Here is a 25914-nt window from a genome sequence, read left to right on the forward strand (position 1 = left end):
TTAGCAAATAGAATACAAAAATTAAAATTTTTTATCCATCTATTTTCTTACTTTAATTACATATAGTGAATTTTTTTGTTTCAATATAATATTTAAAACTTTAGGCATATCTTCATAATCAACCATAAAAAATGTCTTTTTTTTTTCGACTTTACTTTAAATAAGTAAAAGCGATGAGAAAGGACTCAAAAGGAAAGAAACAGGCCTAAAAATAAAAGGCGATTTACCAAAATAATTTTTTTTTTTGAAACAAAGAAAGGTCAACACATTGGAGTGGAGCAAGAAAGTAATATAGCAGAAATAAAGTAAAATAAAATATATAAAGATGAACATTGGTCATCTCCGGCAGAGCCATCAACAACCAAGAGGATCAATACCATACCACTCCTTGTAGATCAAAAACGTCCTTTCTTGAATGTGCTCAACACCTGCTTCTCTGTTATTGAAGATTCTATCATTTCTCTCTATCCAAATATTCCAAATCACTGCAAAGAAACTAACTAATAACAGCCACTCCTCCTTCTTTCTGTTCTGTATGCCAAGCCAACTCTCAAAAAGTCCTTTCATGGTTCCTGGTACCGCCCACGGTCTATCAAAGTGTCTGAGCCAAGCATCCCATACCTGTCACGTAAACTCACACCCAAGAAACAAATGATGCACAGATTCCACTTCCTTCTTACACAGGGAGCATAAATTATCATTTTGATGAAGCACGCCTAGTCTGCTCAACCTTTCTTTAGTGTTTACCTTGCCAATCAGAACGAACCAGCCAAAAAGCTCAATCCTCGAAGGTACCACTCCTCCCCAAATTGATCTAGTGAAACTGTAGCTCGTAATCTCTTCCGAGAAAGTCTCCGCTTGCAACACCTGCAGAAAAGAGTTAGTAGAAAAAATTCCTTTATTATCAAATTTTCATACAATATTATCCTCTCTGCCAGCTGATAGTGCCACTGGCCTTAACCTCTCATGAAGCTGATGAACTAACTCCATCTCGCATTGGAACAACTCTCTCCTCCAAGAGAAGTTCCAAATCCACTCTACTCCATCCCAGAACCCATAGTCCCCTATCATTGATCCTTGTTGGTTTGAAATAGAGAAGAGCCTTGGAAAACTTGCTTTAAGAGGACCACCTTGCACCCAATTATCTTCCCAAAACCGCATCCGTCTTCTGTTCCCTACTTCCATCGCCAGACCACTAATAAGTTTTTCTTTTACCTGTTGTTCTGCTATATTTAACTGACATATGTCTTTCCATGGGCCTCCCTTCACTGGAAGAGTCTGAGTAAATAGCATAGCATTAGGGGTTAAATTATTGCAAGAACACACTACCTTCTTCCACAACGGGCAATCCTCCTTTGAGAAACGCTACCACCATTTGAACAACAGCGTTGTGTTCCTGATTACTGCATCTCCCACCCCCAATCCTCCAATCTTTTTTGGGGCCTGGACCACCTCCCACTTCACTAGGGGTATACCATGAGTACCATCATCCTTACACCACAAAAAGCTTCTCTGAAGCGCAATGAGCTTGTTAGCAACCGCCTTTGGTATCTTGTACAGACTGAGGTAATAAACCGGCAGGCTATTCAAGACCGATTTAATAAGAACTAGTTTACCTGCTTTTGTTTAATACCTTTGCTTTCCACAGGCTGAGCTTCTCTTCCACCTTGTCTATGATCGGCTTCCAAGTTTTCACTAATCGAGGGTTTGCTCCCAACAAAATACCGAGGTATCGAATCGGTAGCGCCGCTTGATTACACCCCAGAATACCACAGACATGCTCTACCCACTCCTGATCACAATTAACTGGGATCAAGTTCGACTTATCAAAATTGATGCTTAAACCAGACATCAACTCAAAACAGCGCAGTAGCCTCTTATAATTCACAATTGTTTCTGTCTCCGGAGGACAAAACAAGATAGTATCATCTGCGAACTAGAGATGGGACAGTTCAATATGATCGTGTCCGACCAGCAATGGAGCTATGTGCCCATTCCTAACAGCTTCCCCCAACATTCTATGCAATACATCAACCACGAGCACAAACAACAAAGGAGAAAGTGGATCCCCTTGTCTTAAACCCCTCTCCATTTTAAAAGCCTTGAAGGTGAACCAGAAAGTGGATCCCCTTGTCTTAAACCCCTCTCCATTTTAAAAGCCTTGGAAGGTGAACCATTCACCAGTATAGACATAGAGGCCGTACTGACACACTCTTTCACCCAATTCCTCCACCTTTGCCCGAACCCCATCTTCTGAAGTACCAGATCCACAAAGCTCCATCTCACTCTATCATAGGCTTTCTAAAAGTCTAGTTTTATGATTGTCGCCTGCTTTCTTCTCATCTTGATCCATTGAACTGTCTCACAAGCAATGAGGGCGCCGTCATGTATCTTCTTACCCTTAACAAAAGTACTTTGTGTCTCCCCTACCAAATCCGGCATTACCGTTCTCATTCGCCGCACTAAGACCTTGGAAATCACCTTATACATACACCCCACCATGCTAATAGGTCTGAAGTCCTTGATCTCTTTAGCACCCACAAACTTCGGAGCTAGCGTCACCCACGTGACATTTGCATCATTTGGTAACTTAGCACTTTGGAAGAAATCCATCACTGCTGCAGTAAACTCCTGGCCAATATCCTCCCAGCATCGTTTGATGAAGTTCAAATTGTATCCATCACTACCCGGGGCTTTAGAAGATTCACAGTCCCAAACCGCCTCCCTAATTTCCTCCACAGATGGCATCACCTCCAAAGCAATGGCCTCCGCTCCATCAATCTGTCTTACCAGCCCATCCCGAAAGCCAATCCTCGGAGCAAACTCTTGCCGATACAGGTCTTTGTAAAACTCCCTAATTGCAACCTTTATGCGTGCCTGATTCCGCACTACCCGTCCATGAATCATCAGAGCATCAATCCTGTTATTCCGTCTTCTAGCCGATGCAATGTTGTGGAAATACCTAGTATTTTTATCCATGTACTTCACATGCTGAGACCTCGACATCTTCTTCCAGTGTACCTCCTTCCTAACATACCACTTCTCGCAAAAGCTCACCAACGCCTTCCTCCTAGCCTCCGTCGTGCTATTATAAACACCATCACTAACCATAGTATCCAGTTTCGTAATCTCCTCCTCAATCGTCTTCAGCCTCTTATCCATGCCCCCAAAATTGTTCTTGTGCCATAAACGTAGAAGACCCGTTAAAGCCTTCAACTTACTAGTGAACTGAGCCTCTCCCAAACTTTTCCACTCATTCTTAACCATACTCAGGAAACCCTCATGCGTAAACCAGGAATCCAGACTTCTGAACGGACGTGGCCCATCACCAACTCTCTTATCCTCCACAATCAACGGACAGTGGTCTGACAGCCCTCTAGGCCCACCTTTTAGTCGAACATCCGGAAATGCCTGACCCACTCTATATTGACCAAAACCCTATCAATCTGACTGCAAGATCGTCCCCTGAACCACGTGAACTTTCTATCATTCAAAGGCAGATCCACCAACTGCATATCCTGTACCCAATTTTTAAACTCTTCCGCTGACACCGGTACACTACTAGCTCCTTTGCGCTCTTCGATATGTAGTACCTCATTAAAATCTCCGAAGAAGCAGACAAGCACCTGACACAAACCCGCAACATAACTCAACTCCTCCTAAACAACCCGCTTCTCCTCCCTCTTATGCGCCCCATACACCAAACAAAGAGCACATTTAAAATTATTTTTCAACATCACTCCTTCAACACACAACCACCTCTCCCCCTTATAACAGTTGACAGCTTTGAAAAAGTCACTATCCCAAATGAGCAATAAACCCCCAGAGGCCCCTGCCGACTCCACGTACTCCCATCCCACAGAACTATAGCCCCAAACTCTTACAACATCAAATTTAGTAAAAGCCTGCCTCTTAGTTTCAATCAACCCTAACATGTTTAGCTTATAATAGTTCTTCAAAGATTTTATCATACTCAATTTACCGTTCCCCCTCAACCCCCAAATATTCCAACAGCTAAAAATCATTTAACAAGATTTTTACACACTTTATTTTGATTCTTCGGCCGACTTCTTCGTGCCTTTTCCTTTTGTTTCACCATCTTTCTCTTTACCGCTAATTCTTCATTCTGCGCTTGCAAGATCGCCATGATATCCACTTCTTCATCATATAGCACAGCACCCGACTCTACTGCTAAAGCCCAAGTTTTCTCGTTTTCTTTTAACTGATCAAGCATCGTATTTCTGTCTTCAGCCGTCCCGTCCCGTCCCCTGCCCTGCCTCTGCCCTTGTCTTGGATTCCACGTTACCCATAACTTGCCCCTCTGCGTTCTGTGCAACTAATCCTGAAACCCTCGAATCCTCATACTCCTGAGCCAGGTTCGAAACATTGTTGCCACAAGATAGGCCGGTCGGTCCCTCTTCGTCTGGTTCCATCAGCGTCCGTGTCTTCTCCACCAAGGGCGCCGCCACCCGACCTCCTTCCCCGGTACCAGCGTCCCTGTCCTCCCTAGCCATGGCGCATCGTGCATCAGCCATCGAAGGCTCCAATTTGAGTATCTCAGTCCTCCTCGCAACCGCCTCATCCATCGCAAGTGATCCTGGTCGGCGTCGCACTGCGTGTGAACAAGGCGCCCATGCCTGCACCGTGCCCTTCCCATCATGCTTGCTGATACCCGCACATTCAGCCCGACCCGGTGCTCTATCCAGTCCAGCCCACCTTACCTCTTTTGAATCTCCAACACACCCTACGTCCATGCAGCCATCCGCATTAGCCTCTTCCCCTTTCTCCCAACTCCTTTTTTGGTTCAGCCTACCTACCTCGCCTTGTGTATTTGGGCCACTTATCACCAAGCCCAGACCGCCCCCCCAGCATTACCGTCCTTTGTATACTCCCTATATGAGAAGCCAAAATCCTTCACTCCACCTAGCCTTATATCCCCATGCACCCTACCTTCACACACGTCCAAAGGCTGCGTAACTGTTCTCTCCGAACTCTCCTCCTCAACCAAACCAGCTTCCCCAAAATCCTCCTTCCCATTACTTTTAGTACAGCTATCCGTATCAATAACGTTAAAACCTTCATTCGAATTATGATTTTAAAATTTAAATCATTAAGGAGCACCTCATCAATTACCTTTATACCCTCCTCACCGTCAATCATGTTATCCTTGAAAATCTTCCGGTCTGCCACCGGATCCCACAGCACCACCTCATTCAATCGACTATTACCCCTATCGACAGAGTTCAATACCCCAGCCCATTCAACTTGTTCCCGTATCGGACTTTCTGCACCACCGGCCTCATACTCCACTTCTTTAACATAAACATCAAATTCACTATCACCGATTGAGATGTGGATCCAATCCCAAATGACGTCAAGAGTGCCTGTGTCAACTTGAATCCGTCTAGTTCTAAAAAATGATCCTAATCCTGAACCTATATCACATCTAATCACATCACCCCACAATCCACCCATGGTTTTAAACGTTCCTACTGACCATACGTGTAGAGGCATCCCGTAGCATTCCAACCAATCCCTTCTGGTCTCACAACGTTCTGACTCCTCCCATCTCCAAACTTTATGGAAGAACTGTAACAGCATATCCAACTTGAAGGTGAACACCTCTTCTGCATGGTTCACAGACTCAAACGTGATTAACACTTTACAGGCACCTAACTCGCTTACGTCCACAACATGAGACACACTTTTGCAAATTGCCCTTCTCAACGATTGATGGTCAAAAGGTTTCAAAGTACTTCCTACCAGACTCTGCACTAACCAATCCATATTTTCTGCCGCTATCGACACTTCAGCCCTCTTTATCCGCCCATTCGCAGGTTGGTCAGTGACGCTCTTACCATCCGTCTTCATTTCCACATGTTGTGCCATAGTCACCTCTTTTCCACCTGCTCTTGCCGAGGCCTCTCCTGTTGTTGTCTGCGAAACCTAGCTTCACCTACAGATACGATCTTCCCACGTAATCTCATATTATTCATCTCCGTAATCGCCTTCAGCGGACCGCCCTTCGTGTTGTACCGGACAAAAGCAAAGAGATCCACCACTCCTAATTTATGTTTACGAGCAAGATATATGTCGTTAATCCGTCCTGTCCAGCAGAACAAATGATATAACTCCTTCTTTGAAATATCCTCCGGTAAGTTATCCACAAACACAGAAAAAGACTCATTTTCCAGGCGATGGTAGTCTTCTCAATTCCAAACCCTAGGATCCTTTGCGCGTGACTGGAGAACCCGAATCCCACCCCTCCCAGTGTCCCCCCTCTCCCCCCTCTCATTCACTCGCTCTCCCCCTCTCATATGGTGTGTACAAGCACTATTTTGTTTATAAGGATAAACTTGATTTCCTGAGCGTTTGCTGAATTCATTTGCAAAATGGATACTAAAATGCATCTTTTTTATAAACTATATAAACTGTGACAAGTGATCCATGGTTTACAAATGAACATAAACTACTGCAGGGGTCTCGCAGATTACGTTTGAAATCAAACTGCACATAATCTACGATAGGGGTGTCGCAGTTTGTGTGTGAATTGCAAACATCTACCGCTACACCCCTGGTGTGGTTTATGTTGATATGCAAAATGGCTAGAAACTACATCAGGGGTCTCGCGGCAGGAGTCTGGTAAAATTGGAAGCCAAATTATTTATTTTGGTAAATTGCCCGAAAATAAATGTAAACTCATTTTTATATTTAAAATTATTTTTCTTTTTTTTTTTGTAGTTTGGTATTTGCTTTGATACGATAGTAAATTCATACATACCGATTATCATTTTAAAATTTAAATAATTTAAAAAACAAAAACAAAGACAAAAACACGTCTACCAAAATTATTTATCTCTCCACAAATTCTAATCAATCATTCATACCAAAAAAAATAAACAAATCTAAAAAATACTAAAAAAATTACTTTATTCTTTGTTTTGCTAGATTTCTCACCCAATCTTCATATCTCTTCTATATTTGTATCTCCCTCTCTTTTCTTCAATCTCGTCTCTTTTTCCTGTTAAAAAAGACAAAAAAGCTTCCTCCACAACTGTAACTTCAGAACTCTTAAGTGAAGCTGAATCCTCCTCTGCCACAACTGAATTGAATTCATTTCCACACAAGTATGATCTAACAGAACCCCATCTTCGATTTTCTGTTGAATTTCGCCTACCCTGAGAAAAAGTAACAAAATTTGTGATATGATCAATATATATATATATATAGCATTTTTGAGAGACTCACTTTGCTTTCGTATGATGCAGCAGAACCATTTCTGGAGAAGACACCTCTTACCAATTCTCCAGTAAAACCCATATCTTAACTAGCTTTATGAATTTGAGAAGAGATCAGAAGAAATAAGAATTCTGAATGAGTTTTATATTAATATGAACAATGCAAAGATATAGCATATAGAGGATGATGCTACTAACTTTAGCATTTCTACATTATTATAGAAAGTGATAAAGGCCAAGCTACATTCTCACTTGTCCTCTGTGATAATAATGTAATCTTAGTCTTAATATTTTCTTAATATGTGCACCAAAACTTTAAAGACACTTATCATTGTTACTTACTTTATCTTATAATATGGTGAAATCACATGTTAGCTAGAATTGAATATGATCGTGATCTAATGCAGGGATTTGCAGAGCTGGAATGCTGGCTCTAAATCAAGAAAAAAATAATAGAAGCTGGAAAGTTAAAAAGAAAAAAAAAAAGAAGGATATATGAATTTAAGTGCAATATTTTTATTGTTGTCATGTACATCATCCTGTCATTTCTATTTCCGTATTCGATTCCATATTGTTCTAAGTTAAGCTAATATCTCTTGTTTTTACTTAATGACCAGATGGGGTCAATTTTTTTATCTTGGATGTTCTCTCTAGATACAAGGCAACCAATGCTCGTGAGGCTGAAAACATAGTAGAAAGAGTTACTCCAAGGTTATAGCATGCTAATTGTGCAGTTGTACTATCAGTTGTTAAGGTAAATTTTGTTTATTTATTTTTTTCCTTTACTTATTATCTTGCATTACACATTAGAGATCACATTTTATGTGGTTTGCTCTCATCACCAGCATTGATGTGGTTCGAAATCTCTGTAAAAAGATGGCTCCTCCTCTTGTGATATTACTCTATGCAGAACCCGAAATACAATATGTAGCCCTGCGGAATATCAATCTTATGGTACAAAGAAGACCACCAATTCTTGCCCATGAAATTAAGGTGGTGATCTAAAACCGATTTTGTTGAATTCTTCATTAAGAAATAGCACATTTGGGCACTAGTGAAGAACATCTCTTCTCTAGTTTGGAGATTGGGCTTATTATATATCTGCAGGTGTTTTTCTGCAAGGACAATGATCCTATCTATGTGAAAATGGAAAAGTTGAGATTCATTTCAAGCTATTTTTACTTATTTCTTGTTTTATGTAGTTCGTATTTGGACCTTCTGTCCTTTCATTAATGAAATATGTTCTTTTCTGTATCTTTTTTTATAAATAGCAAGTTATCTTGTTACACTGATGAGACTTGTATATCTTTCATTCGCTTAGTGCTGAATTGCAGCTTAACAGTTGCATATTAATTATCAGTGGCTGCATTCTCATGTATTATATTAACTTGTTAAGCAAGGGGCTAGTTTTGATTTCTTTAGTCCTTTGATGTCGATTTTTTTAGAAAGGCTGTTCGCGCAATTGGTCGTTGTGCAATCAAATTAGAGATGATTCAGGTACTGAGGGCCCACAACAGATGATTCAGCTACTGCCTTATATTCCATACAACATACTTGTCAAGAACTGAACCCCTTATTTATGGACCAATTGAAGTTCTCGAAAAGATTCTAAAATTAAAAGTTTTATGGAGAGCATAGTGAAATTTCTTGATATATTATTATCTAGACACTACTTTCACACCCCATTTTCAGTGTGTCCTCAAAATGCCATCTCTGAATTATATAGGAAGGGTGTCAAACAAACTGATCTTTCTCTACCAAAATTGAGTTGTAGAACCTCTGTTTTACGTAGTATGCAAACCTTTATCTGTGAGATCTTTTTCTTCAAAATTATAATTTAAATTGATATATCTTAGATAATTGTGTGTATTCCTTTGTCTGTATGTTATGGACCATGATACTTTCTTCTTCCTCAAAAAATCTAAGAAATCTCTCTCTCTCTCTCTCTCGCTCAACTTTATTGACTAGTGTATTCCTAGAAAGGTTCCTAAAATTGTTCGAAGCAAAACAAAAAGTTTACCATTTTGTTATTAGTTGTATAAGTTGGTTATGGGAATCTACTATTAAGCACAAACTCCTATGATCAACCTTTTGTTCAAACTAGAATGAGACCCGCAATACGCGGAGAGGTAGATTATTTATACTATATAGTATATTTTAATAAATGTTATATTAAAAATATTTTAGAAAACATATTATAAATAGATTTTGAATTTATTTATTTTTAAAAAAGACATAGGTTATTTATATTAGAGTTATACAAAACTGCATTTTTTTTTCATTTTTTGATTTGCATTAATGGCTACACTTTATCTTTTCTTGCGGTTTTTTTGTTTGTAAATAATGAAAAAAATAAATGAATGAGAATGAAAAACATATAAAAATGTTATATTAAATTTGAGGAATTTTTGACAATTAGTATAAGAGATTAAAAAATGAAGAGTAGTAAGAGTCTTAATATGTATAAGTTGTAGAATTTAAATATTTGTAACTGAAATTTTTATAATTATTATTATGACACTTTTAATGTATGTTTATTGCATTTAATTAGTACTTGATGTTTCAATTGAATAATATTAGATAAGAGTATTTTGTTTTAATTTTTTTAAAATATTTTACTAAATAATGATTGGTTAATTTTCATCTAACAATTTTGGGTATTAACTCTTCCGGTCTGTCATTACCACTGCAAATTCTTTTACAACAAAGAGAATAAGACATGGTCAAAGAATGATAATACATTCTAAGTAAATTGTAGAAGCAATATTGCACATGTGGTACGTAAATGTAAATTGTGGAAGAAGTACTCCACATGTAAAATAACAATTTATAATTTGATGATGAAATATTGCAATCGATAGTATATAGGGAGCAATAGTTTTAAATGCACATTAATTTTGGTTGTGAGTGTTGGACAGAACCATTTACAAAAGAGGAATACATAAACTTGTACTACTTGCAATGAGTTCACAATTAAAATGTTATTATTTATAACAAATAAATAGGGTTATTGAAAATGATATTGAACAATGAGAAGAGTAAACGGCAAAGTTAAAAATCTTTAGGAAGATACCTGAGACAAATTTTCTACGTTGGCTGCGCCGAATGGTGACGTTGGTCTGAGACCCAGAATCGAGCTCTAGAGAACCGATTACAAAAGAGGAATACATAAACTTGTGCTACTTGCAATGAGTTCACAATTAAAATGTTATTATTTATAACAAATAAATAGGGTTATTGAAAATGATATTGAATAATGAGAAAAGTAAACGGCAAAGTTGAAAATCTTTAGGAAGATACCTTAGACAAATTTCTACGTTAGCGGCGCCGAATGGTGACATTGGTCTGAGACCCAGAATTGAGCTCTGGAGAACCGTTTACAAAAGAGGAATACATAAACTTGTGTTACTTGCAATGAGTTCACAATTAAAATGTTATTATTTATAACAAATAAATATGGCTATTGAAAATGATATTAAACAATGAGAAGAGTAAAGGCAAAGTTGAAAATCTTTAGAAAGATACCTGAGACAAATTTCCTACGTTGACGGCGCCGAATGGTGACGTTGGTCTGAGACCCAGAATCGAGCTCTGGAGAACCGTTTACAAAAGAGGAATACATAAACTTGTGCTACTTGCAATGAGTTCACAATTAAAATGTTATTATTTATAACATATAAATAGGGCTATTGAAAATGATATTGAACAATGAGAAGAGTAAAGGCAAAGTTGAAAATCTTTAGGAAGATACCTGAGACAAATTTTTTACGTTGGCGGCGCCGAATGGTGACGTTGGTCTGAGACCCAGAATCGAGCTCTGGCAGGAAAACCACAAGATGAGGAATGGAGTTTGCCCTGGTTTCTGCAATTTATGCAATGCGGCTCCGCCGGAGATGGACATCGCGATGTACAATTTGTTTTGAGGAAAAAACAATGGCTCATGAGACCGGAAGAAGATGGAGGAAATAGGATCTTGGTATGGAGAGGTGCTAAGAGGGTGAGAGTTTGAGAAAGGTAATAAGCTCTTTGGTTTTGAGAGCTTTTTGTTGGGGTAAATGTTAATTTGTGTTTTTGTTGTTTTAAAAATAAGGATTGATTTGGAAAAAGTTAATTTGTTGGTTTTTATTGTGTTTTTTAGTTGTTTTTTGTGTTTTTTTTATGTGAAAATAAAAGTTGATTTGGCAAGATTTGAGTGGTGAATTCTAAAATTTTGCCAAGTAAGCGTTGGTGCTAACATGGTGTTAGTAGAAGAAGAGAAATAACTTAGAAACAATGTGAGTAAACCTATGTATCTACTTTTATATATTAAGAATAACTTCTCCTTTGAATATCAATTTTGAGCTGTAACATTTAATGGTCCTAACTTGTCTTTCTCAGGCAGCTAAGGATGTTGTGTTAGCTGAGAAACCTGTGATAACTGATGACTCAAACCAACTTGATTCGTCTCTACTTGATGAGCTCCTTGTCAACATTATTACATTATCTTCAGTTTATCACAAGCCTCCAGATGCATTTGTAACCCGTGCACACACCTCAGCCCAGAAAGCTGAAGATGAAGAGTATCCTGCGGGAAGTGAAACAGCATATTCTGAGTCATCTTCTGCAAATCCTGCCAATGGTGCTATTTCAACCTCGGCATCCGTTGCACCGCCATCACCTCCACCTGCCGTGCCTATGCCGGATTTACTTGGTGATTTGATGAGTCTTGTTCCTACTGATGAACCAGCTACTCCTGCTGGGTGAGTTAAACATGGATAATTTTGATATTTCCTATAAGATGATTGGTTATATTCTGTTCTAATATTTTGCTTGTTTAGAACATTATTACTTTTGTATTGAAATGGTGACCGACAATGATTTACATGAAGCTGTGTTGTATTATAACATGTTAAAATAGGGTTATGTGCATTCTGGATAAATAAACATATGTAATAGACAGTAATAAAAGCAACAGTCCTTTTCTACCGTTGATTGCTTTCTAAATCAAATGTATGGATTGTATATGAAAACTTTTTTTCTTCTTTCAACTCTCTCTCGCCTCTCTCTGTAAATTTATTTTATTTAATTAGAAAAGGGAAAATTAAATGTTTAAAATTGACCGGGGGATAAGTGTATACTATACTTGAGAACAGGAGGGTCTTTGACATGTAAAGCTATCGTTTGTTTATTCACGATGCCTAGAAGATATAAATTATTGAATGAAGACATTGGGTAACACGTTCTCGCCTACAGAAGCAACATTAATGTATGTGTAATTTGAGCAACTCAAGGACAAAAATATGTTTCACACTAAAACGCCTTTGGAGGTAGAGTGAAATATTTCACACTATAAAACTGAACGTAATTACAAACCAAGTTTTGAAAGCAAGACATGTCTAGCAGTATCCGGTAAGGCAGTAATCTAACATTGGGCAATCTCATATCTACATGATACATTGATGCTGAAAGCTTTTATTTTTAACACTACAGCAAATTTATATCCATTGGGAGTACCCAGCAACAGAGAATTCAAGGCTTCTGAACTATCGGAGTTATATACTTGCAGTGTTCTCATCATCATGCAAATCTAGCCATAGTTTGTTCCGTGTAGATACAACAAAGTAGGGACTTCTGTACTCTTTAAAATTAAAACAAAAATAATGTAGACTTTACATCTGGCATAAAATGTAAACAACACTCGGGAGCAAGACTTCCAGAGTCAAATGAGTGGTTGAATGACAATTCCCTGTCACAAATCATGAGTGTAACGGTTACTATCTGAATGATGATTCTGTTATCCTACATTTGAGCTTTGCTGGGAAAATAAGTTGGGGTATGAAAAATATGGATCATCATCTAATGAAGGCAATCTATTAGGCTGGTGAGTGTATCGAATGAAGGAAAACTTGGTGAAGCAGATAGAAGCAAAGTGATCCTGGTTAAGTTCAAGAGTATTTCCGCCACTGCCATCGGAGGTACCTCTAGAAATGAGGAAAGCAGTGTAGAAATTATAGAAAAAGATAAAGGCAAACAAGTCATGATAGAAGAAAGTGACAACTATGGCCCTTGGATGGTGGTCCAAAGACCGACACGTGGAAGAAAGGCAGGCAAAGGTGAGGCTAGTGGAAGTGGAGAAGGCAGTAATGGGATGAATGGAAGAGCTACTGTGACAGGTTCTAGGTATGATGTACTGCAGGAAAAGGACAATGAGGAAAACCAAGATAAGAATAACGGCGAACAGAATCATCCAGAAAAGAACTTGGTCGTATCAGCCACCCAAGCTGTAAACAAGACTACAACAACCAGAAACACTAATGATAAGAGCCAAAGACCTATAGATCAGCACAAACAAAATGCAAACACCCTTCAGAACCAAAAACAACCCACCTCTAAAATAACCCAGACCAAGACCCCTAGAATCCCTCTTGGAACCAAAACCTGTGAAGGCATTCTAGCTCCACAAAGCCTAATAAATCATGATTCAAACCAGACTTTAAACCTGACAAAAATAATAGAGATCCCAAAAGTACCAGAACCAGTAAAGAACCAAGATCCCTCACAAGACACAAACAATGACCACAACCAGCCCATTACCATGCAAGACACAAACAATGACCATAACCAGCCTAATACCATGCACTATCAACACAATTGGACCATATCTCAGTCCCAGTCAAAGGATACCCCCATGGAGGAATCCTTCATACCTGAAACAGGACAGATGGATGAAGACATGAGTGACCCTCCAAACTATAGCTCCCCAAATCTCCATTCTATTGAATCAGAAATTATGGTGGATGCACTAGAAGCATATGAAAAGGAGCAAGGCCTCGAAGGAGAGGACAGAAGGAATAACCCAAACAGAGTGATAGGCATGGATGCGGAGGATAAAGAAGATATGGGAACACCCCAAATGATTGAAGAAAACCCAGTAGGGGGGAGTATATAAGGATTTTTCCTTGTTGAGGTACTAGCTCTCTTGTTACCATGATTATATTATCTTGGAACTGTAGAGGGGCGGCTAGTAGAGCTTTCTGTCGTACCCTTAAGGAGATTATTAGGCAAAATAATCATGATATAGTTATTCTTATGGAGACTAGATGTAGTGATAGGAAAGCTCTAAGTGTAGTAAATAGTATCGGTATGCCTTATCAGCATGTGGAGGAGGCAAATGGTTTTAGCGGAGGCATATGGATTCTGTGGAGAGACCCAGTGAAGAGAGAACTTTTGCGTGGTCTAGAAATTTGCAGATGAATCCTCGTTGCAAGTATAGTTTCTAAACCTTCAAAAGTCCTTTCATACAAACGTTTTGGTTGTCACAAGTAACAAACCCCTAAATAAATTGATAACCGAAGTATTCAAACTTCGGGTCATCTTCTCAAGGAATTGCAGGGAGGTGTTTTTATTATTGGTTATGGAGATTGTAAATTGGGGTTTTGAGAATGATGAGTGAATAGTTTAATTAGCAAATAAAGTAAATGAAGAACAAGCAATTTAAATGGCAAGTAAAATAAATAAATGACTGTAAATAAACTTTTGGCAAGGTATGAGAAACTAGAGGTCCTATCCTGGCTATCCTTATCAATGATGATAAGAATTGAATCTTAATTCCGCTTTGTTAACCTTTACTAAGATAAAGGAAGGTCAAGGGATTAATTGGATTGATCTTCGGATCCTATTTTATTTTCTAAGAAAAGATTGGGATTCTTGAAGCTCAATTCAATTAACAAAGATAACAATTATCAAGCATGTTTGAGTTTGATAACTCCTGAGTTACTGATTTCTTAACCAAAACCAAAAGGAAAAAAGTAAATCTACTGGAATAAGAATGTCTTCAGATTGGGAATAATTGTAACTAATAAATAAAAGAAAGCAATATTAACTGAAATACCTCAAATAACATTAATCCAAAATAATAATCTGTAACATGGAAGAATTCATAAATTAAATTGCAAAAGTAAATAATCTACTAAAGTAGTGAATAAAAGTAAAAGAAAAGCTTGAAGTAAAGGAACATTAAACCTGGGATCGAGAGTTACTTCCGAATTAAGAGAAATCATAAATCCTAATCCTAAGAGAGAGGAGAGAACCTCTCTCCAAACTAAATCTAACTCATGAAAACTAAACTAAAGTCGTCTCTCTATGAATGAATGCATTCCCTCACTTCATAACCTCTGGTCTATGCCTTCTGGACTTGGATTTGGGCCAAAAAGGGCTTCAGAAATTGCTAGGAGTGTTTTCTGCAATTTCTGGTGCGTGGCCTCTGTCACGCGTCCGCGTGGGTCACGCGGCCGCGTCATTCGGAGCTTTTCTTGTCACGCGGTCGCGTCAGTCATGCGGCCGCGTCATATGTGTTTTGCTTAAGGCACGCGGTCGCGTCAGTCATGCGGCCGCGTCGCTATTGATTCGCGCTTGGCATGCGTCCGCGTCGCCCATGCGATCGCGTGGATGCCAGTTTCTTTAGAAAGTTCATTTTGTGCTTTCCTTCCATTTTTGTATGTTTTCTTTCCATCCTTTGAGTCATTCCTGCCTTAGAAGATCTGAAACTACTCAACACACTAGTCACGGCATCGAATGGAGTTAAAGGTAATTAAAATAATTAGTTTTAAAGCATAGGAAACATGTTTTTCACATACATCACATAATGAGGAAGGGAAAGTAAAACTATGCAATTAATATGAATAAGTGGGTGAAGGATTGAATAAATCACTCAAACTAAGCACAAAATATATCATAAAATATGGGTTTATCAATCTCCCCACACTTAAACAATAGCATGTCCTCATGCTAAATCCAAGGTGAAAAGTAAGGTTAAAGTGATGGAATGTCATGTAATGCAATCTAATCTAAATGCAACTACCTAAATAAATGATGCATCATGCAATTCTAATTTTTATTCACTTGTATATAAAGTTTGCATGTAGTTAAATTAATTTACATTCTCAAGGAGTCATGTATATATATAGCCAAACCTTAGATAGTGATAAAGTGCCTTTACAATTGAAATGGGAGAGAAAAGCATTTTATAAACTTTGCAAGACAATTAATAATTTAAATAGAGATAAATGTTAATGAGCTATTGAACCATCACTGGATTTTGTGTTTACTCTCTAATCACTCAGTGTTTATTGGGTTAATCACTCTATTCTTCTTTTTTTATTCTTACTTTCTATAACTTTGTTCTTCATCTAACCAATCAACAATCATAGAATATAGCCTTACCAAAAATCATGAGGTCTTTAAGTAAGGTTGTAATGGGGCCAATATGTATAAGGCTGAGTGAGCTAATAAGTGAATCCTTAATTAGACTAAGATCTCACCTAACATACATACTTTCTAAATCAAAGCTTCTTTACCTATTTTCCATATTTTCTCACTTTTGATGTTATATGCTCATATCTCAATGTTTATTTTTATCCCATGTGCATTGCTTTATTTCACAATTGGGGAATTCTTTTTGTGTCCCCTTTATTCAAATACTGAAAAATAAAATCTTCTCTTTTTTTCTTTTTTTTTATTGCACATGGTAATTCAATTATTTTGATTTCACATGAGCATGCTTCCCAAAAATTCTTATTTTGAATTATTTTAATTCTTTTCTACCCTTTTGTTTTTACCATCCATGTTCCCAATAGGTTTTCCCACATTTAAACTATACATAATTTTCTATCTTAAGCTAACCAAGGATTCAACTTGGGATTTTATTTTGTTTTTCTGCTTAAGGCTAGTAATGTGGCTAATAGAATAAAAGGGATTTAAAGGCTCAAGGGGGCTAACAAGGGTGATGTAAAGGGTAGGCTATTTTGGGATAAGTGAGCTAAAATCAAATAATGGCCTCAATCACTCTCTTGGTATGTATTTCTAATCTATAATCGGACATATAGATTAAAACAAAGTAAGGAATACCAGAATATAAAAGAAGGGCGGAACACACAGGAATAAAAATTATGGTTTGAATGTAACCATACAATTAAGCTCAAAACTCACAGGCTATGTGTTCTCTAGCTCAAAAATCATTTATCAATTTATGTATGTCATGCAGGTTTAGTTAAAAATTCCCATTATTCTCAATGTAAAACTTAAGGTGGCTTTAAAGTTCTAGTGTTTCTCCTTGATGAAATGTTGTTAACTAACTAACATGTAATGCTATATGTACAAAGTGTGTGGATTATTTTGATTCTATTAAAGTCTCTAGTTTACTTCCTTTTTCTTTTCAATCTATTCCAAGTTATCTTATGCTAAAAAAAGGGTAAACTATACTAATCAATCCACAATTTCTATAACTAATAAGTTAGAATTGTAACTAAACTAAGTGGCTAAAATATGAACTAAAAATGCAAAATACAGAAATAGAGTATAAATACATGAAAATAGTAATGTATAAGTACTGCAAAATAGAAATAAAAAGAAAAATACAGAAAAATAGCAAAATAAATAAAAAGAGTATGTAGTGGTTCACCAAAAAAAAAAAAGAACGCCAGAGATGGCGACCTCCCCACACTTAAAATGTAGCATCGTCCCTGATGCTCAGTCAAGCAGGGTGTGAAGGGGTGTTATCACTGGAAGGACGGGTAGCTGGGGTCTCTGAGGTGGTGATCTGAGGGTCTGACTGCTGTGGAGGAGGTGCTGACTGAAGAGGGATCTCAGGGTCTACAGCCTGAATCTGAGGCGGAGCCTCCTGATGGTGTGCTGCCTGCTGGGTGCCTGCCTGCTCTGCCTCGCTCTGTGGATGGGTCTCTGCCTCGGGATCATCCGCCTCCTCCTCAGATGCCTCGGATGGTGTGTCAGGCTTGGAGGGGATGTCGCCAGATCGTATCATCAGCTTCAGGTGCTCATAGCGTCGCTTGTTGCGACGCTCCATCTGGTCAAGCCGTCGAAACAGGCGGTGCACTAGATGATAGATGGGCTCTGGGGCAGGTGGAGGTACAGTGGTGGTGGCAGGTGTTCTCCTCTTTTCTATTTGCCAGTTGTTGCCTTTCCTTTCCCTTTTCTGTGGGAGTCCAACATCCTGAAAAACAGAATTCAAGAATATAATAAAAACAGGAAAACAAGGAGGCAATTAACAAGAGAAGCACATAGTGGTAAAGGAGCAGGAGAGTAATGAATATGAGCTAAGTAAAAGTACATTAAGGATTGAATAGGAGTTAAAAGTTTGAAAAGAAGAATTTACAATCCAAAATGGAATAGAATTCATGTGAAATAGAAAAATAAACATCATGCCTTGGTTAGAATGTTAAGAGAAAGTGAAAGAAAATCAGAAAAGAAGTTTTTGAAAGGTTAGGTTGGTTAGAATTGAAAAAGAGTTTAGGAGGTGAAAATTAGTGAGTTAGTAGAAGTGGGTTAAAGTAAGTGGCATAATGAAAATATTCCAAGTAACAAGTATTCACAGTTAGAAGTGATAAGTAACTCATATCCAAACAAGTAAAACAGTTTGATGATGATTCAAATAGATACAGAGAAAGCAGAAATTTGGAATCAAACATCAAAAATGCAGTGTAGGAACCAGGAAATCAAAAAGGATAAGAAAACTTGCCCGGGCATTCATGAATGGTTTGGTTAAAGTAGAGTAAAATAGATTTCAAAATGGCAAAACCAAAACATGAATGGAAACATTTTACAGAAATTTGGGCAGTATTCCGGCTAAAATTGGATTGTCCCGGAAAATAAACTGCAGTCAAATAGTTCATATGAATCAAAATTAAAGTTGTACTTACATATAAGGAATATAAACATGAAAATTCAGAGTAAAGAGCAGCATGAAACAAGAAATTATATCATATGAAGGAAACTAACAACACAGCATCAGCAAAATTGCGAAAATAAAGAAACAAGAAATAAGAACAGTGCAATTAAACAGACCTAAATCCACTAACCACATCCTAGGCTACCTAACATCCTAAAATCCACTACAACATGCATATCTAACTGGCCTAAAGATGAACAATAACAGAAAAGAAAAATAGGAACCAACGACGAAAGGATTCGGCGGTGGCGTGGTGGTGGCTGGGTGGTGATGGTTGGATTAGAGGAGAAGAGAGGGAGAAAAAAGGTTTGGGGGGAGGGGGGCGACTGGTAGGGTTCGCGTGGCTGTGGGGTTATAAATTTGAATCCACGCGGCCGCGTGGGGGACGCGGTCGCGTGGCTGGAGCGAAAAATGGTGTGACGCGATTGCGTAAATGACGCGATCACGTGGAGGGCAAAAAGAGTAAATGACGCGATCGCTCGGGGCATGCGATCGCGTCGCTGGAATTTGTGCTAAACGCACAAATCCAGCGTCGTTTCAGCGCAACTCTCTGTCTCCTTTTGGGGTGTGGTGCAATCCATGCGACGCGATCGCGTCGCTCACGCGATCATGTGGGATTGGTATTGTGCAAGTGACGCGATCGTATGAGTGACGCGATCGCATGGGTCAATTGTGCGAAACGCACAATGGCCGCACGATTCCAGCTTAACCTTCTGGACGTTGGATCTTTACGCCGATCTCCAGGTCACGCGGTCGCGTGGGTAATGTTTTACGCCATTTGACGCGATCGCATGGATGATGCGGTCGCGTGGAGCACCTTCTCTCTCTTTTTTTTGTATGCAGAATGCAATGATTAATATGAAAGCGATGCAAAATTCTAGGTTCAATATTATAAAATAAAATAACACTTGAAAACAAACAAAACGAAATAAAAATTGAAAAATGAATGATCATACCATGGTGGGTTGTCTCCCACCTAGCACTTTTAGTTAAAGTCCTTAAGTTGGACATTGGAGGGGCTTCCTGTTATGGCGGCTTATGCTTAAATTTATCCAGAAATCTCCACCAATGCTTAGAATGCCAATAGCCTCCGGGGTCCCAAACTAGGCACGTGAAGCTTCTGGGCAGCTTCAAACAGATTCTCAGACTCCCGGGTGACGAATGTTAGCATAGATTCCAAGATCCCAAACTTTGCTTTTAAATCCGCCTTCATCTTGATCTATACTTTTCCATCTGGGCGGTTTAGAGATTAGATTCTCACCAGGATAACCAAACGTTTTCCGAGATCCATCTGGTTGATCATGATGCCAATCCGTGTACTTCAAGTTGAAGCGTGGAACCTTATCGAACCTTGTGCACCAGCTCTGAGTACGAGCCATTTCTCTTTTACTCTTAAAGCCACAGAGAGCTCTAAGCTGCTTCATAAAAGCTTAGCTTTGGAGGTTGTGCACTATCCTCCTTAGCATCAATTGTAACATCCTTGACAGAATTCTCCACAACTCTAGATTCCCATGGGGGTTCAGTGTCTCCTAAGTCTTCAACCAACTCTTCTTCTTGTACAGTGACAGCTTCCCCTACTTGTTCTAGTATGAAGTCAGACTCTGTCATGTCCACTGGAGTCTCTAGTATCTCCTTCATGCTACGCTCTTCATTAGATTGTCCACATGGTGTTGTGGGAGGTCCTTGAATGTTCGAACGTCTGGCAAGTAATTGATTTATTGCTTGCTCCAGTTGATGAATAGTTGTTTGAAGTTGATCTACTGTTTTCTTGAGGCGAATCTCTGATTCCTGGGGTGATAGGTTTGGACGTGGTACAGGGGGAAGTGGTGGTGTTTGGTAGTGATTGGATTGGAGCTGGGGTAAATGAGGATCATGTGGTGGTGAATGGTGAAAAGAAGCTTGTGAGCGTGGTGGTTCGAGGTTATGTTGAGAGGATGGTCTATAGGCACGTGGTGGGGCTTGTTGGTAGTTACAAGGTTGTCCACCATATCTTTCAGCTGGGTATGCATTGTAGAATGGTCTTTGTCCATGATATCTTGGAGGGTGTTGTTGCCTAAAGGGTTGATTAGGTCCTCTCGGCTCCATCCATCCTTGATTGGTTTGACCTTGATGCATATTCCTGTTATAACTTTTATTCCTTTCAATAACATTAGAACCAAACTTAAAGCGAAAGGGGTGAGAATTCATAGTAGCTGATGAAAATAAAAAGGAAAAATAAAAACAAACAAACAAGTAAAAGAAGAATATTTACAATAACCAATAATAAGGCACACGAATCAAATTCCCCAGCAACAGCGCCATTTTGAAGAGAGAATTTTTGTGTGGTCTAGAAATTTGCAGATAAATCATCGTTGCAAGTATAGTTTCTAAACCTTCAAAAGTCCTTTCATACAAATGTTTTGGTTGTCACAAGTAACAAACCCCTAAATAAATTGATAACCGAAGTATTCAAACATCGGGTCGTCTTCTCAAGGAATTGCAGGGAGGTGTTTTTATTATTGGTTATGGAGATTGTAAATTGGGGTTTTGAGAATGAGGAGTGAATAGTTTAATTAGCAAATAAAGTAAATGAAGAACAAGCAATTTAAATGGCAAGTAAAATAAATAAATGACTGTAAATAAACTTTTGGCAAGGTATAAGAAACTAGAGGTCATATCCTGGCTATCCTTATCAATGATGATGAGAATTGAATCTTAATTCCGCTTTGTTAACCTTTACTAAGATAAAGGAAGGTCAAAGGATTAATTGGATTGATCTTCGGATCCTATTTTATTTTCTAAGAAAAGATTGGGATTCTTGAAGCTCAATTCAATTAACAAAGATAACAATTATCAAGCATGTTTGAGTTTGATAACTCCTGAGTTACTGATTTCTTAACCAAAACCAAAAGGAAAAAAGTAAATCTACTGGAATAAGAATGTCTTCAGATTGGGAATAATTGTAACTAATAAATAAAAGAAAGCAATATTAACTGAAATACCTCAAATAACATTAATCCAAAATAATAATCTATAACATGGAAGAATTCATAAATTAAATTGCAAAAGTAAATAATCTACTAAAGTAGTGAATAAAAGTAAAAGAGAAGCTTGAAGTAAAGGAACATTAAACCTGGGATCGAGAACTATGCAATTAATATGAATAAGTGGGTGAAGGATTGAATAAATCACTCAAACTTAGCACAAAATATATCATAAAATATGGGTTTATCACCCAGGGATGAATGTATCCTTTTTAAAGTCTAGAAAGCAATTTGTACATATGGAGATCAGACCTAATAATGATAGAAGCTGGTTTCTTACTGCTGTTTATGCAAGTCCCCAAGAGCAAAATAGGAGAAGCTTATGGAAGGAGCTAAATGAAATAGGCATAAACCTGAAGGGGGAGTTGCTTCTGGTAGGTGACTTCAATGAAATAGCTAACCCTAATAAGAAGAAAGGAGGAGCTAGGACTGATATAAATGCTTGTAGAAGTTTTGCTAGTTAGATCCAGAATACTGGGCTGATAGATATAGGCTTTGTTGGTGCTAAATTCACATGGAGAGGCCCTCAATGGAATGGTTTAAAAAGGGTCTTTAAGAGACTAGATAGGGTGCTATGTAATACAGATTGGAGGGTAAGGTTCGATGAGGCTAAGCTTGAAGCTCTAACCAGAACGCATTCGGATCACCACCCAATTCTTATGACATTAAATCCTCTCCAGAACCAGCGCATGGATCGACCATTCAGATATGAAGCTATGTGGAGCCTTCATCCTGATTTTGGTAATTGTATTGCTCAGAATTGGAAGGATCAGATGGACTTAAAGCAATCTCTTGAAGATCTAACCATTGTTTTGAAAGGGTGGAACAAGAAAACTTTTGGGAACATTAATAAGAGGAAAAAGGAGATTATGAGAAGACTGGGCAGAATACAATGAGCAACAGACTATGGAAAAAATTTGTTTCTAGAGAGACTAGAAAAACACCTGAATAAGGAATTAGAAGAGATTTTAGATAGGGAAGAGATGATGTGGCTTCAGAAATCTAGAGAAAACTGGCTCATCGAAGGTGACAGGAATACAAGATATTTTCACACAAGAACTATTATAAGACGAAGGAAAAATAAAATCCTTAAATTAAGGAATCAGAATAGGGACTGGGAGGAAGATTAGGAGGAATTGATGAACCTAGCCATGAACTTCTATGAGAACCTATATAAAGAAGAAGGGATTGGCATAAAGAGCTACTATCCCCAAATTGATGAAGAGTTGAGTAGAAGAATGTATGCTTATCCTTCTAGAGAAGAGGTAAAAAAATCCATTCACTCTATAGGATCCTTAAAAGCCCCTGGGCCAGATGGTTATCTAAGTTTATTCTACAAACAAAACTGGGAGGTCGTCCAAAATAGCACATACCAATTTGTTCAACAAATATGGAGGAACCCAAGTCTTCTGGAGTTCTACAACCAGACTCTCCTCACTCTGATTCCGAAGATCCAAAATCCTGAGTTCATCTCTCAATATCGCCCTATCGCTCTCTGTAATGTTAATTATAAAGGTATCAGTAAAATTATTGTGGAAAGAATAAAACCTTTGTTGGAGGACAGAATCTCCTCGTGCCAATCAAGCTTTGTTCCAGGGTGAAGAATACAAGACAATATTCTTATTGCAAAGGACATAATGCACATTATGAAAAGAGTTAAGGGGAAAAAAGGGTTTATGGCTATAAAGTTTGATTTCGAAAAGGCTTATGATAGGCTGAGATGGAGTTACATAGAAGGGTGTCTGAGAGATTTTGGCTTACTAGAAGAGATGATCAGCCTCATTATGGCTTGCATTTCTACTGTGACCTATAACTTACTTTGGAATGGAGGGAAGACCAGCACGATTTTACCCTCCCGAGGTATAAGACAGGGGGATCCCATATCCCCCTACCTTTTCGTAATAGCCATGGACAAATTATCCCAGCTTATAGAGGAGAAAGTGGCTGGTCAAAAGTGGAAGCCGATAAGAGTTGGAAAACAGGGGCCTGCTATATCGCACTTGCTGTTCGCTGATGACTTACTAGTTTTTACTGAAGCTTCAATAGATCAAATAGAGGAAGTTTGTGAAGTGATAGAAAGATTTTGTCAGGCCTCCGGCCTTAAAATTAATGCAACCAAAACTGTAATATGTTTTTCAAAGAATGTGAAACAGGATAATAGAAGAGAGATAGTTAATAAGTGTCAATTCCAAGAACAGCAACATCTTGGCAAATATCTAGGAGCGACCTTCACAAACCAAAGAAAAGGAACAGAAAGATTTAAAGATATTCTTCAGAGGGTACAGAAAAAACTGAATGATTGGAAGGCCCAGTGCCTAACTCTAGCAGGAAGAATAACCCTGGCAAGTACTGCCATCACCCCTATTGCTTACTATGAAATGCAGCACACAAGAATCCCAAAAAGAATCTGCAATAAAATTGAAAAAATGCAAAGAAAATTTATATGGGGCGAAGTAGAAAACCAGAGGAGAGTTCATCACATTAGTTGGAGTACTCTGTGTCGCCCGAAAGGACAGGGAGGTCTAGGACTCAAAAGCCTCAACCTGATGAATGAGGCTTTTCTATTAAAGTTAATATGGAGGCTCATAACAGAGAAGAATACCCTTTGGGCCAAAGTATACCAGCACCGATATGAAGGAGAATCTAGTTTCAGAACAGTACCCTATAGTAAGAAAATGGATTCCCCCCTTTGGAAGGAGCTGACTAAACTCTGGAGTGTCATGCAGGAAAACTTACACTGGATAGTTGGTGATGGAAAATAGGTTATGTTTTGGAAGCAAAAGTGGCTCAAAGAGGAAGGAATTTTGGCCAATCAGACAATTAATCAAGTGCCTAGGAATGAGGAGGGGAGAACAATATCATCTTATAGACTTGAGGATGGTAGCTGGGATGTGGTATCCTTAAGAAAATATCTCCCAACCAGAATATTGGACAGGATTAACAAGTTGATTATTTCTAAAAATCAAGGACAAGATAATCTTTGCTGGAATCATAGTGTTGATGGAGAATTTACGGTAGCTAGTGCCTATAAGATTCTAGCTGGGATAACAAACGAGAAGCATGTCCTGTGGTAGAATCTTTGGAAATGGAAAGGACAAGAAAAAATAAAGGTGTTTGCTTGGCAAATGGCACACAACAGACTTTTCACGGCAAGTAGAAGGGCTAGAATGATGAATACGGGTGATTCGTGTCATAACTGCCCAGAGCAAGCTGAGACAACAATACATGCATTAAGAGACTGTCCTAAGGCAGCAAGAGTGTGGATACAAATACTAAATCCTGGAGCTGTCCCCCACTTTTTTGAATCAGATTTAGAGGAATGGATAGTGAATAATCTGAGAAATAGATATGGGAAGGACTCTCAATATGAATGGACAGATGTCTTTCTAACTACTTGCTGGTGGATCTGGAAATGGAGATTTCAGGAAATTTTCAACCCTCCGTACTCCAGACCTAACAATCCTAAATTCCAAATTCTAGAATACATTACAAACTATAAGCAAGCACTCATAAATAAAAAGCAGTCACAGATAGTAAGAACAATAACAAAACAGATACAGATAAATTGAAATCCACCACCGCAGAGGTGGATCAAACTTAATACAGACGGAGCATCTAACAACCGAACACAAAGAGCAGGATGTAGAGGTGTGTTGCGCACTTACTTGGGAGAGTGGATTGGTGGATTTGAAGCTAACACAGGTTATTGCAGTGCAGAGCAAGCAGAAATGCTTGGGATCCTCCATGGGTTGCAGATGGCTTGGGATATGGGTATGCACCCAGTCATTGTGGAAAATGATGCAGAAAAAGTTCTCAGGTCTATCATCAAAGAAAGAGGAATTAATCATATCCATCATGAGACCATAAGAGAAATTGTTAAAATGAAACAAAGACCATGGGAGTTAAAGTTCTGCCATATTTACAGAGAAGC

General features: G+C 38.4%; 3 protein-coding genes across 4 annotated transcripts in view; 2 read left to right on the forward strand and 1 right to left on the reverse strand.

Annotated features, from left to right (window-relative positions):
- Positions 1 to 2281, reverse strand: part of LOC107632985 — a 3726-nt gene extending 1445 nt beyond the window's left edge. Inside the window, exons 1-5 of the mRNA XM_016336619.1 lie at positions 2175 to 2281; positions 1405 to 1582; positions 919 to 1278; positions 748 to 867; positions 383 to 621 (exon numbers count right to left, since the gene is read on the reverse strand). Coding sequence (XP_016192105.1) covers positions 383 to 621; positions 748 to 867; positions 919 to 1278; positions 1405 to 1582; positions 2175 to 2281 — 1004 coding nt within the window. The remainder of the gene's footprint in view (positions 1 to 382; positions 622 to 747; positions 868 to 918; positions 1279 to 1404; positions 1583 to 2174) is intronic.
- Positions 7636 to 12221, forward strand: LOC110270122 (beta-adaptin-like protein C). Of its 2 annotated transcripts, none has more exons than XM_021118781.1 (5): positions 7636 to 7725; positions 7892 to 7992; positions 8084 to 8231; positions 8684 to 8764; positions 11616 to 12221. In XM_021118781.1, the coding sequence occupies exons 2-5, from the start codon at positions 7958 to 7960 to the stop codon at positions 11979 to 11981; spliced, it is 630 nt and encodes a 209-aa protein (XP_020974440.1). In that variant the 5' UTR covers positions 7636 to 7725; positions 7892 to 7957; the 3' UTR covers positions 11982 to 12221. The 2 variants fall into 2 exon arrangements, with proteins under 2 accessions (XP_020974440.1, XP_020974439.1); XM_021118780.1 differs by having other exon boundaries at positions 8684 to 8760; positions 11612 to 12221.
- LOC107632986 lies at positions 22223 to 22879 on the forward strand. The gene is made up of 2 exons (XM_016336621.1): positions 22223 to 22442; positions 22569 to 22879. The coding sequence occupies exons 1-2, from the start codon at positions 22223 to 22225 to the stop codon at positions 22877 to 22879; spliced, it is 531 nt and encodes a 176-aa protein (XP_016192107.1).

This window comes from Arachis ipaensis, chromosome B03, assembly GCF_000816755.2.
Source record: "Arachis ipaensis cultivar K30076 chromosome B03, Araip1.1, whole genome shotgun sequence".
NCBI lineage: Eukaryota > Viridiplantae > Streptophyta > Magnoliopsida > Fabales > Fabaceae > Arachis > Arachis ipaensis.

Excerpts from the sequence above, each read along its gene's own strand:
- LOC110270122 (XM_021118781.1), top strand. The coding sequence starts at position 7,958 with ATGCTAATTGTGCAGTTGTACTATCAGTTGTTAAG. Across the intron at positions 7,993-8,083 it reads TTGTACTATCAGTTGTTAAG|CATTGATGTGGTTCGAAATC; the intron begins GTAAATTTTGTT and ends TCTCATCACCAG. Across the intron at positions 8,765-11,615 it reads GCCCACAACAGATGATTCAG|GCAGCTAAGGATGTTGTGTT; the intron begins CTACTGCCTTAT and ends TGTCTTTCTCAG.
- LOC107632986 (XM_016336621.1), top strand. The coding sequence starts at position 22,223 with ATGGAGATCAGACCTAATAATGATAGAAGCTGGTTTCTTACTGCTGTT. Across the intron at positions 22,443-22,568 it reads TGCTTGTAGAAGTTTTGCTA|ATTGGAGGGTAAGGTTCGAT; the intron begins GTTAGATCCAGA and ends TATGTAATACAG.